The sequence below is a fragment of the Lygodium microphyllum genome, chromosome 19 (assembly GCF_053477565.2).
Source record: "Lygodium microphyllum isolate KBCC chromosome 19, Lygodium_microphyllum_v1.1.10, whole genome shotgun sequence".
Taxonomy (NCBI): Eukaryota; Viridiplantae; Streptophyta; class Polypodiopsida; order Schizaeales; family Lygodiaceae; genus Lygodium; species Lygodium microphyllum.
The window spans coordinates 137,988,343-138,001,535 of NC_141153.1; the positions used below are offsets into that span (position 1 = coordinate 137,988,343).

The 13,193-nt window shown below is 42.2% G+C and overlaps 1 protein-coding gene across 10 annotated transcripts in view; it reads right to left on the reverse strand.

The window, feature by feature from the left end:
• LOC148020431 (Spc97 / Spc98 family of spindle pole body (SBP) component) overlaps positions 1-13,193 on the reverse strand; it is a 117,898-nt gene that overhangs the window by 36,393 nt on the left and 68,312 nt on the right. For all 10 annotated transcript variants that reach the window (XR_015694963.1, XR_015694964.1, XR_015694965.1 and 7 more), the window contains one exon: positions 5,670-5,833. Coding sequence is in view for 7 of the 10 variants with exons in the window: in XM_087700732.1 (XP_087556858.1) it covers positions 5,670-5,833 (164 nt within the window). In the remaining 3 variants the exon portion in view is untranslated. The remainder of the gene's footprint in view (positions 1-5,669; positions 5,834-13,193) is intronic.

The window sequence follows — 13,193 nt, forward strand, 5'->3', positions numbered from 1 at the left end:
GGATCCAGGTCTTCTCCGTATCTAACTTCAGTAGAAACCTCTCACCTTTTTTTAAATTTTACTTTTGTTTCAAAGGTTATCTATGTTTGATGCAAAATTAAAAAACTAAATACGCTTTTGGAGAAGTGCAAGAGAGAGAGTGTGTGTGTGTATGTTTTTAAAAAACACAAAATCGAGTGGGGGTTTACCGTTTCTTTGTTCATTCTTTCTTTTAAGGTCTGGCCTACATTGCTCGCGCTCTTTCTCTCTCTCTATCCTACGCATCTGTATAGGGAAAAGCTTTTCACCAAGTGCACACACACATCCTCCCTCTCTCTCTCTCTCTCTCTCTCTCTCTCTCTCTCTCTCTCCCCGCACATGGAACAAAAGAATAACACTATGGAATAAGGAAGCCACCATGGGTGATGCTCCCAACTCAGCTCTAATAATCTCATGTGGGGTCGAGCTCTTCGCTCGTATCATGCGTGAGATCATCATGACCAGTGGTCTTTCCATATGCTCCCATCCATCATAGTATTCCTTCTCTAGTCCATCCTGGTCTCCCAAAGGTTGTCTCCTCGTGTGAAAGAGACTCGGACCCCAAATAGCTGCCCCATATAGGAGTATGGGTGTAACCAGGGTGTCAAAAAGCCACAGTTTGGTGCGCGGCTCATGAAATTGTATGTGAGTACATTGCCTCTTCAATGCACCTAAGGCTGCATATGCTTTTGCCAAACGAGCCTCTGATGTCTCTCTCCAAGAGAACTGTGGTCCCTTCAATGTGACCCCCAAATAAACACACTACCTAACCATCTCCATTGGCTCTCCGTCAAAAGTAAACTGGTGCTCAGCTCTTGTTACCCAAGCAGTTGAAGTGTTAAATACCATAACTTTAGTTTTCCCAAGGTTCACCTTAAGATCTCTATCTCTGCAAAAAGCTGATAATGCATCCAAGTGCCTATTTAGTCCCTTAGGTGAGTCAGATATAAGTACAATATCATCGGCATAAAGCAGTAATGGTATCAGCACTCCAACTAGGCTGGCTCCGGCCCCACCCGTCCTATCCACATATTCTGAAATTTCATCTATATACAGCCCAAAAAGTGTCGGTGAAAGTGGACAGCCTTGTTTCACCCCAATGGTGCTATTGACTGTATCTGAGATGCCCTCAGGTGTTCGTACTTTGCCTGTCACTGTCTCATACAGGGCATAGATACTCCACTGTATCTCTACGGGCACATCAATGTTTTGCATTCTTTTCATGAGTCTAGTATGTGGCATTGTGTCAAAGGCCTTGCGAAAGTCCACAAAACAGCAATAGATCTTTTTCTTGAATGCCTTGCCTTCTTCAATGATTGCCCTCAACGTAAAGATATGGTCTAGAGTTGTATATCCCCTCCTGAAGCCAGCCTGGCCTTTTGACCTCAGGCCATGCATCTCGGCCCATTCACTCAACGCTTGTTCCACGATAGAGCCATATATCTTGGCCAGCATGTGTCCAATCATGATAGTTCGGTAGTTACTAGGTAGCGCGGGGTCTCCACTCTTAAAGAGCGGCACAATAATATGGTCTGACAAACAGGTTGGAAATCCCTCACAAACTGCCCTATTAAAGATGTGAGCCAGCGCTGGTGCCAGAATATCACAGGCATGCGTGAAGTGTTCAGCCACTAAACCCTCATGGTCTTGGGCTCTTCCATTTTTTTCAGTTTCCATATGGCATTCCTCACTTTTTTTTCTGTGAAAAATCTGCAATTTGCTGGTCTTGAGGTTGAGGGGAGTGGCATAGGCTCTTGGCCAGGAATATCATAGAGTGTACAAGCATATCCATGCCAATCATCCGGTCTAGTAATTTGTAGGGGTGGTTGGTTCTCGTGCATCTTTTTCCATGCTCTCTTGCTGTCCTACCCCAAGAACATGGAATACATTTCTGTTTCTAGTCTGCTCAGGTATTCCCGCTTCTTTTTGTGTACCAACCGTCTGAAGAGTGTTCGAGCATGCTTATGTGTGCATATGCCAAGTGCCAACTCTCGCTGAAAACGTGCTCGTGTCTCTCTGCACTCATCATCATACCAGCCATTCTGTGGAGCATTACCTCGTAGAAGTTTATCTGACGGTGTAGTGTGTGGAAAAGCGTATGCTGCTGAAGTGTGTATTATCTCGGCCAACTGTCCTGTAAACTCATCCAGAGAGGCCTGTGTGTCTAGCTCCCTCAATGCATCTCGCACAGTAATGTTGTATATGTGTGAGGTCGCTTCCACAAAATCATAGCGTGGTAATTTTGGTATGTGTGATTGTGCTTCGTGTATATGCCCATATTGCATTGTGAAAGCTAGAATAGCATGGTCTGCTACTAATCCAATTGGTCTATCTGAGATTTCAAAACTTTTTATATCAGGTAGCAAGTTGGGTGATCCAATCAAATAGTCCACTGTGCTTGACCCTTTCTTGTTATTCCAACATGTGAAGCCATTAGATCTTGGCCACTGGGGTAGCCCGTTAAGGATAGCCAAACCATGTGCACTTCCCAGTGCCAGTAGGTGTGTTCCTTCTTTAGAGAGCTCTACATGGAGCTCAAGGAGATTAACCATCGAGTATCATATACTCGTAGGGGACAGCAAGCCGTTCCGCGAGATATTGCAAATGGTAGCAACACACAAGTAGTAGTTGGAATCTATGTGAGGCGTGGTTCTGGAAGCTCTTTTACTCCGATTGCTCATGTTTCAAAGAATGCTCCTATTCGAGAGCCAAAGTATGATGAGAATACACTTCGGACTCATCTAGTGATAACCATGAGTCTCATTTGAGTGACAAGATTGAAGACTCATCTAAATAGTAGCCTTTGGATGCTTTTTAACATCTCTATCTCCTACTTTTTTGTACTCAAGTCTTATATATGATACTTGTGACTTGCCCAAAACTCTTTGTTGACCCATTGAACATGTTTTCAATCTTATAAATAAAATTGGAATATACATTTTGTCTCAACCACTTCTTATGTTCATGAATCAGGTTGCTAGTAGGAGAGAGGTCTACCACCATAAACATAAGCTTGAGGATGATGAAGATAGGCCGCATGGCAGTAGGAGGGATGGAGTCAGTGGAAGCCGGCCATGAACTGTAATGTCCTCATGCGGGGTGTGAACAACACTGGAGAGGCTAGAGAGAATGTGGAAGAAAGTGATAGAATGTTGGAGGGAATGAATGAGTGGGATGATCAATGGGTGGAGTTAGTATGGTATTTATAGGTAGAGATTATCTAGAGTGGTGCCCATTGAAGTCTTTTGGGTGGCGCCTTGACTCTCACGGGAGGTGCCCATAAAGCCTTTTTGGGGTTGTAAATGGAAACCAAAAATAGGAATGAAGGGAAAATGTACTAAATGACTTGGTTCCTGAACACCCCCTCTTAGGCCCAAAAAGGAGCAAATAATAGAGTGCAAGAGAGAAGAAGATCAACCCAAGGATCCCAGTGTTCCACCGGTAGGGTAACATGTAGTAAAGAACAGTAGACATGATGAGTTGAGAGAACCTCCACAATTGGCATCAGCTTCTAGAGCTTCAACCATTTGCACTTCGAGTTTTCTAGCCTCCACAGGCTGCGTTTATCCCTTTGGTGACTGTTTCTCCATCAGGTATCAGCTCTGCTCCACCTGCCATCATCTTTCTGCCTACATTTGGCAGTTTCTGCACCTGGCGTCAACACTCCATTCGGTGTCATCTTAAAATTTGTGTTTTGTAGACTAGAGGTTCATGCTTCATCTGGTCACCTCCATCATCAGGTGTCAACCTTCTGGCGGCGTTTTGTTATTCAGACCTCTTTCTAGCATTGACATCGGCTACAAAAGACACCTGCTATCCCAAGAGACTGTTTGCAGTTCCTGCTCCACCAAAAGTTGGATTTCTTAATCAGACAAGCCATCTTGTTGATCCTGTTTCCACTGATTTGTGGATAGAAGTCTAAAAACAGCTACTTATTGAGAGTGTTGTGACAAAGAGTAAGTGTACTAAAACCAATGCTCTGAACTGGCAACTTTGAAACTCGCCCACTACTCGGCCTTGATATGAACAAAAACTTGGCAACGGCTCATGCTATGGCTAACCTAAGATCAAGAACCAGTACAAATTGTAGAGTAAAGGGCAAATAAACTGGTTCAAAACCGTCTGAAAGCATTTTAGATGATGACAGGATACATCTAACCCCCAATTATGAAAGACAGAAATTCCTTCCCAAAGTAATACAACAGTAGAAAGTAGACAATCATACTATTGGGATAGGATGGGAAGGTCAGCCAGGTAGCATCAGAAATAGGAAGGGAAGGTAGAGATGTTCACATAGATCATATTTCTTGTCATTGATGCCTTGGACTACTACTACATTGAATGCTCTTACTCAATACATTCGTTTCATGTTATAGAAGAATGACTCCTTGCATGCAAGCATTTCATAGATTTCTTGGTCGCATACATGTACCCCCAAACGCATGGGTGGTGGGGCTATTTTGGATGCCGAAACTCATATGTTGACACTCCGTTGGTCTCTTTTTTGTGTCATGTGCTTGGATCATCACTCGTGGGTCTTTATAGCCCATTATTTTCTTGAGGACCACGGGCTTGTGCATGGTAATACCCAAATTCGAAGCTCTTGGTGGCATGTTCTTAATGCAGACTCTCGGTTTTCTAGTCCTTCATCATCCCTGCTTGCTCATTTGGTATGTTCCTAGAAATTGGTTCTCCAGAAGGCTTAGTGGCATCCAGCGGAGGACCGCTTAGGTACTAACTCTTTTCAACTGGAATTGTTGGTAGCCTCGTGATTACTTTCTTGGGAAGGCAAACATGAGCTCAGACCAAAATTTAATTGCATGGCACGTTTGGGCTTGACTTCAGTTGCAGATGCCACCCTTGCCAATCGCAATGTGTTGTCGTTTCGTACAGCCAGGAGGCTTTTCAGGATCCCTCGTGGATACCGTGATTTATGGGGACAACTTTTGATGGTGCTCCAGAGCAGACAACCCTTTCCTGCCCTTGCTTCAGATCGTCCCTGGCAAGACTGGGACCTTGCAGGCCGGCTGAATTTGAAAAAGGCCTATTCGGAATGCTTTTCTTTTTTATTCAACCTCTGATGTTCAGGGACATATTGCTAGGCTTAAAGGTCTCTTGCATTGGTAGATAGATCTCATTCGGCACTCTGACTTACTCCCTCGCGAGGACTTACTTCCCTAGCATATGGCAATTTCCTCTGCGTCTTTGCCATGACTTTTGTAACTCTTTTGTCGTTTAGTACTTTATAAATATAACATCCATTACGAAAAAAAAGTTCACATAGATGCAGTGATATATGGTCAAGGAGCTGAAAAGGCATATGTCCCCTACATGTTGAAGATCATGAATCTAATTTCTTTTCAAGGCATTTCTGTATTCATCTTCAGTTTCAAAGTCTCAAAATCATCTGAGTGAAGAATGATTGTCAAGTCGCAGAGTTAACAGAAACCCAACATAGAGCAAGTAACAACTAGTTTTCTTGCTTCTATCCACCAAAATAGAGAATATGCATCAAAACTCTTTTCCTCTCAACAAAGTATCAAAACACATTGCATGTTTGCTGTAATTAAGAATGAACAGTTGTAAACAGGGAGTGCAGATAATGATTTGACTAGGACACAGATTAAAGCAACAAAGTATTGAAATCAAACCTTTAGGCACTGCCAAACATCACTCAAAGCATGAGCTGTTAGCTTTGTACGAACAAGAAAGCTAAAAATTGTATTGTACAGCTGAAAACAATCAGAAGTAAGGATCAAATTGATAGGCCACGCCACTTGATACTCAAGCATGATAAAGTCAAATGCAGAGACACCTACACCACAGCAAACAAGTCATTAGATACTGATGTAGCAATTGCATTGCCCTTGAAATAAGTAACCAGTGCAAAACGCAAGCCATTTCAACCTTTGTGATTAAATTTTGACAGAACTATGCGTGAGGAACAAGTATTACGGTGCAATAGTTGAAGTTTAGAGCAGGATGCTCAAGACAAACTGAGAGACAGAAAAAACAAAGGTAACAGCAAGAAAGAAGAAACTTATACCAGCATCTTAGATCCAATCATGTCTGTTAGGATCCAGACCTCTAGTTAATTTGTATCATGCATCCAATTAGTCTCCTCCTACACCTGCAAGCTTATGCCCAAACCTCATGCACTCTACAACGTGGTATCCAAACATGTGACATAAAAGATATTGGCTAGGCTGCCTTGTGGCAATGATCTACTGATGAATAGTGCAATTATGTTCAGCCATAATTTTGCAACTCTAGCTATTGTCCTAATGTCAACAACTATAACCCATGTGTCCAATACCCTTGCATATCAGCCACCGCATTTGCAAAGGATGTTGGTTCGGGTGTTTTTCTTTTTGACTTATGCTAATGTTAATGGGTTTTTTCTTTCGGTTCGTGTGCTTCTAGCCCCTCAAGAAGCCCTACTCTCAACTAGGGCTACTACAAGGATGTTTTAACCCTACCACATCAATGCTACACTCTGTGGAGATACACTGGGGTTTGCAAAAGAAAACGCATAAGTGCACAGCCACAACTAAAACAAATGAACTCAAACACCAATGCAAACACGCAACAACCCACAATGAAGATAATTGAATGATGAATGACTACGTGAATGAAAATGTATAGATGCTCAAGGGGAGAGTTGTCCAACAACCAATGGCTCTCGTGGGGGTGGACTGTGAAGAAGACTATGGAGTCACTGCTAGGGTGTGCACTGAGGAAACAAAGAGTGTACGACCACGACAGAAGCACAAGGAGACAAACACAAACACAGAAAGCAAAACTCAAACCCTAAACGCAAAACTCAAAACTCAAACAAAACAGAAGAAGGGATAGAAAGAACACAACTCTGAAGTGAATGAATGTTGTAAATGAATGTAAGAGTGTACAGTGTGCCCAAGGGCAGAGCAATGTGACGGAGAGTGATGTCCACCTAAGAAGAATCCCAAGTCTGTGACCACCAATCAAAGTGTAGGATGAAAAGGATGTTGTAAACGCAAGTGTCAACTGATGCTAAACACCTAAACGCAAGCAAAGGGAGTGAGTGTGGAAGAGGGCTGGTGACAATCAAGGCTGTAAACACAGCGAATGAGGAGCTGTCTAATGGAGGGAAAGGAAGGTGCCGCCTAATAAGGAGAGGCTGTCGCAAGCTATGGAGGGCTAATGCAAGCAGTGTATGTAGTCGCCAAGATGTGGCAGCTCCAAACGCAAACAAAAGAGGGTTAAAAACTATCACCAATGCTGATGGAGGAGCGCTAGATGTAGAGAAAGGTGTGGCGGCAGTTGATGGGGCTAGACAACCACGTATGTGGGGGCTAATGGCTAAAATCTGCACTCAAGGGTCAGAAACCTGCACAAAAAGAGATTAGACTGAATGGGGACAACCTATCTATTTATAGATAAGGATGGACCCTCCCAAATTCGGGTTTTATTGAACTCTCTTGAACCACGGCCCGTTTTAGAGTTTTCATTAAATTAAGCTTGTTTTGGGGTTGTTTAAGTGGCTAATAAGCATGAAATGCATTTCTTAACTCAACACCCCCTCTCAGACCCAAAACAAGGCGAGAAAGGAAGGCCAATCCATTTTCGCCCTAGGCATCCCACCCCAAGGCAACTAGGGCATCAAACAAAGGGTGCATGGTGGCTGCCCAATGGCCTACTAAGACTACAAAAGCGATGATTATCTTATTAAGGGAGTTCAAGTAGTCACCCCAAAGAAGACAGGGCATCGGACAAAGGGTGCTCGTCAGCTAGCCAGTGACCTACCAAGCCCTAGAAAGGTGGATGGAACTACAATGAATTTTGTTTTTTTTTTTGTTTTTTTTTTATTTTTTGGTTTTTTTTTAATAAAGTAAAAGATGGTTTGCGGCCAATTGAGTAACAATAGAAAACAAAAGAATGAGAAGGGATCCATCTGGTTTTCTTTTAATAAGGTAAAAGATGGTGTACAAACCGCCGATGGAAACAACTTAGGATCCATCTAGTGGTGCTTTGAACAATGAATATGCTACATACTGTGAAATACTCGTGCAATAAGTGCCACTTGGATAGTGTTCTCATGGGAAAATTGTTCACTTGCCTAAGTGATGAAATCGTACAATGCAAAGGGTGAAGGTACAACAAGGAGGGAGGGCCGATATCGAAGACAAGTGTCGAAACCTATAGAATACCAAGGAGAATAGAAACCCCCTCTCAACCTTGAATGTCAATGCCAAAGGAGAAAGAGGAGCCAAATGTCACTCTTCGTGCAATGTCGAGAACCATGATGAAAACAAGCATCCCAACTAGAAGAGCTAGGTAGAAGTCACCGCCATGATAGCACCAAGAGAGATGTCGTACGATCAGCCTCAGGAGGGGAAGCCTCCATGTTGCTAGAAGAGTAAAACTCCTAGGAAGATGAAACCATAAATGGAACCGTGCCCATCCCATGTCTCCAACCCAAGTAGGACTAGACAAACATGCATGTTAGCCTTGGACTGAAAACAAATTCTGCAAAAGAGAGCAAGATCTGCAATCACAGAGATCACTAGTGAGATGCTCGGGGGGAAAAAAAACTAACATTGAAAAATTAATTGAATGAATGAGTGCAATAATGCAAATGTATACGTGTATGTAAATGTAGTGGAAGACATAAAAAATGAAAGGGAAAAAGACAAGACTCCTATGGGCCCGACTCTATAGCCTAAAGTTCTAAGAGTGCAACAATAAGAAAAAGCTAAGAGGGCAGCTACCATCGCATATGCCCACTATGTGGAGGATTGATCAATTGAATCCCATTCAATACTCTTCATCAGTAACAAGAGGTATTCCTACTACTTAATCCTTTTAATCTCTCTTATTATCCCATTGTTGAGCTAATCCTATTGTTGGAAAAGGGAGATTAAGAGTAATCGATCATCAAGCTTAATATTGAAGAGCATATAGAGCTTAACATAGGGTTGATTGTGACTCTTACATAATTCTTCATCTTGTCTATTCAAGATTAGTATTAAAATTGTTTGCAAGCATTGATTCATTGCCTATATTTTATACCTAACATGAAATTTGACTTGTTAACTGATCATTGATGCAATATGACTGAAAGCATTAATGAAAATGTTAAGTGGGATACATCTAAAGTAATGAGTCACTGCAAAAGGGTAATACCCTATCCTTAGCTCATTTCAATTCAGTCAGTTCCTATTTCCCGCTTGCTTTTTTACTAAAAGATTCAAAGAGTTTTTTACTCAATGCATAGTATCATTGTTTTCTTAGCCAAGTAGCATGCACCTTGTCATGTTCATTCCCAAGAGGAAAAAGTAGATGCCAAGAGAGTCAAGAAGACAAAAGAAGGAGACCCTCCCTTCTTAATTATGACCTTAAAGGGGTGCATCAACCGGTTTGAGGAGAAACTTGGCACATCCCTCAAGTCTCAGAAACTACGCAAATTTCAAGTTTAGATGCAACTGCATCATCCTTGGCATTGGTTGATAGTGGTACAGCAATATCTCAGCCAATTCAAACATGGGAACAATTAGTGGATGAGGAACGGGGTATTTCTTGCCCTCTTGATACCTATGGGTTGCTACAGGTCTTATAAGTTTACATAGAAGGTACCCATCATTTTACAAGTCAACTTGGATCCCCATAGGTGCCCCATAACCCTTTTTAAGCCTCCACAAGTGTTTACAATGTTTGTTGTACCTACGGAGTTCATATAGGTCCAAACAGGGCATTTAAAAGTAGTAGACAGGGTGCAGAAAACTTCAGTACAACAATAAAAATCTTATTACAAAAAATTTGTATTCATCCGTACTTGGAGCTTGATAGTTCAATATGTAGAGGGGATATTCAGCTCCGTTTTGAATCAAAAATCTCGTTGATCGAATATCGGGAGCTCAAGATATTTCAGTTTCACTGACAGGAGGTACCATGGGACAACACCTTGACAGCATAATAAGGTAACACAGTCTAACATTATTTCACCTAGACCTTTATCCCAAGTTGAAAACTCTTTAAATCTTCTATATCCCTACCTTTTAAGCTTTCTATTGAGCTATAGAACACTTGGATTGCAGCTATACTTGGGGAGGTACAAAGGATTTACTGGCAGGCAGTCCACTATTACAACACTCTTCTTTCAATGGCCAGGAACAAGAAGAATCTTGTTTTTGTAAGGACTGATAAGGCACGGAGATCAAGACAGACTGTCCTATGCGCAATCAGAGCCAGAGAGAGTGAGAGAGAGAGAGAGCAGAGTAGAGAGTGAATACGTTTTCAAGTATAATTACGAGTCTATACCTTTAGGTTTTTCGATAGATATATATGTGTAAGTACAAGTGTTAAGGGTGTGTTCACACCCGAGAAAATTTAAAAGGCATGAGGCCTTTATTCCCAACTTGCATGAAAGACAGGATTCCGTGCTAGCATGATAGCACTCTAACTATCACAATGGAGAACAGGTAACTGTGAGATGCCAATCTCTCCCACCATATGTCAAAGCCATAAAGCCTCCTTGCATGCCTCAGTGGCACCCACATACTCTGCCTCTGTAGTAGACAATGCAGCACACTTTTGTAGCCTGGAGATCCAAGAGATTGCTCCTCCTGTGAAAGTAAACACATACCCAAAAGTGGACTTACTGCAGTCCGCATGACCAGCATAGTCTACATCCGTAAAGCCAACAACAGATGCCTTCTGCTTTCCAAAGCAGATGCACAACTCCTTTGTGCCTTTGAGATATCTCATAATACCTTTCACTGCATCCCAATGCTTCTTGCCAGGGGTTGCCATGTATCTGCTAACCACTCCCACTGCAAAGGCAATGTCAGGACGTGTAGCAACCATAGTATACATCAAACTACCAACAGCTGAAGCATATGGTATCTTAGCCATTTCAACCTTCTCATCATCAGATGTAGGGCTGTCTTCTGCACCAAGTTTCACATATGGAGGCAATGGAACCCCAATTGTTTTCCCCCCCTCCATATTGAAACGCTGCAAAACTTTGGAAATATACTCCTACTGAGATAGATAGAGTAAGCCCTTCGATCCATCTCTAAGTATTCGCATGCCAAGAATGTCATTTGCATCACCCAGATCCTTCATGTCAAAGCTGCCATGAAGACTTTGCTTCAATGAATCAAAGGCATGAGTATCCCTGCCAGCAATCAGCATGTCATCAACATACAAAACCAAGATAATCAAGCTGCCATTTGCTGCCTTCTTGGTGTACAAGCAATGATCCACTTGACTTCTATGAAAGCCTTGGGACTGCATGAATGTATCAAACTTATGATATCATTCTCTTGGAGCTTGTTTCAGCCCATACAAACTCCTTTTGAGTTTACATATCATTTTTTCTTTCCCTTGTTCAACAAAACCTTCAGGCTGCTGCATATATATGTCTTCATACAGATCACCATGTAAAAACGCAGTCTTTACATCCATCTGTATGAGCTCTATATCCTCAACTACAACCAAGCCCAAAATGGTTCTCAATGTAGTCATCTTGACTACAGGGGAGAAAATCTCATCAAAGTCAATTCCATGCTCCTGCTTGATCCCTTTGCAACCAATCTTGCTTTGGTACTTCTGTGAGGAACCAGAAGTGACTTTCATCTTGTAAACCCATTTGCATAGAAGAGTTTTCTGCCCTTTAGGAAACTGCACCAAGTCCCACGTGCCATTTTTCTCAAGAGATTCCATCTCTGACAGTATGGCTTTATACCATTTCTTGTTGTCCTGTCTGTCCATTGCTTCCTTGAAGTAAGACGGTTCACCATAGTCTGTCAACATGACATAATCAGCCACATTAATTGCACCAGGAACCAACATGTCAAGTTGTCTAGTAGCCCTAGACGATCTCCTAACCCATGGTCATTGTTTGCTGGCTGTTCCTACAAATTTTCATTTTCAGCATGTTGTCCTGGCATTTCAACCTGCAAATCAGCATTAACAACTTGCTGTCCTGGCTGTTCCTGCATATGTAATGGCTCATTTTCATGGGCAATAGCTGGCTGATCATTTCCAGCATCATTTCTTGCATTTACAGGTTCATTTACAACAAGTATTTGCTGCTGTACAACGGGCACATTTTGCTGTCCGAAAGATATTTCTTCTCGGAAAACAACCCTACGGACCTCCTCAGTCTTTTCACGCTGTTTGTGCATGCGATCTTCCCAAAAGATAATGTCATTGCTGCGTACTACTTTCCTTTTCTCGAGATCCCACAATCTATACCCCATTTCACCCTCATCACCATATCCTAGGAAAATGCATTTACAAGACTTTGGCTCAAGTTTGCTACGTTTCTCTTTACAAATGTGCACAAAAGCCTCACAGCCAAACACTTTCAGACGAGCATATGAAGATGCCTTGCCCGACCACGCTTCTTGGGGAACTCCCCCTCCAAAAGACCTATTTGGTGACCGATTAATCAAGTGTACGGCTGTCATAACAGCCTCTGCCCAAAAACCATGGGGTAATGCGAAATGAGACAGCATCATACGGACCTTATCATGTATGGTCTGATTCATACGCTCTGTAACTCCATTTTGGGCATTTCAAAAAAAGAGACTTTTTGTGAGACATCTGTGCATGTTTGCCATAAATACAATGATCACAATGCTCAAAATTAGTATAACGAAGACAAGGCAAGTAACCCAAACGAGAAAGCACTTTAATTCATGTTTGACTCAAGTGTCCCAACCAACCATGCCACAAAGAAACGCTTGGTTGCTCGGTCACAGCAACAACCTGGTCACGCACACTAGATACATAAAGTGGATACAAAGTATCACTCTTGCAACCTTTGGCAATAACCCTAGATCCCTTACAGATCTTCCATTTTCCATCACCAAAGGTGGTATGAAAACCATCATCATCTAGTTGTCCTGTGCTAATCAAGCTCTTCTTAAGCTGAGGTACATGCTATACATGCTGAAGTGTAAAGACAGAGCCATGCTGAAACTGTAACTGCACACTGTCAATACTTGCAATCTCACATTCATAGTTGTCCCTAAGATGGACAACACCATGTCGACCCCCTGTATAGGTGGAAAACCACTTACGATGAGGGGTGACATGAAAGGAAGCACCTAAATCAAAAATCCAGGTATGCATGTCATCATCTGTATCTGCAAGTAAAGAATGTGCACCAAAGTGTGAAGAGACAA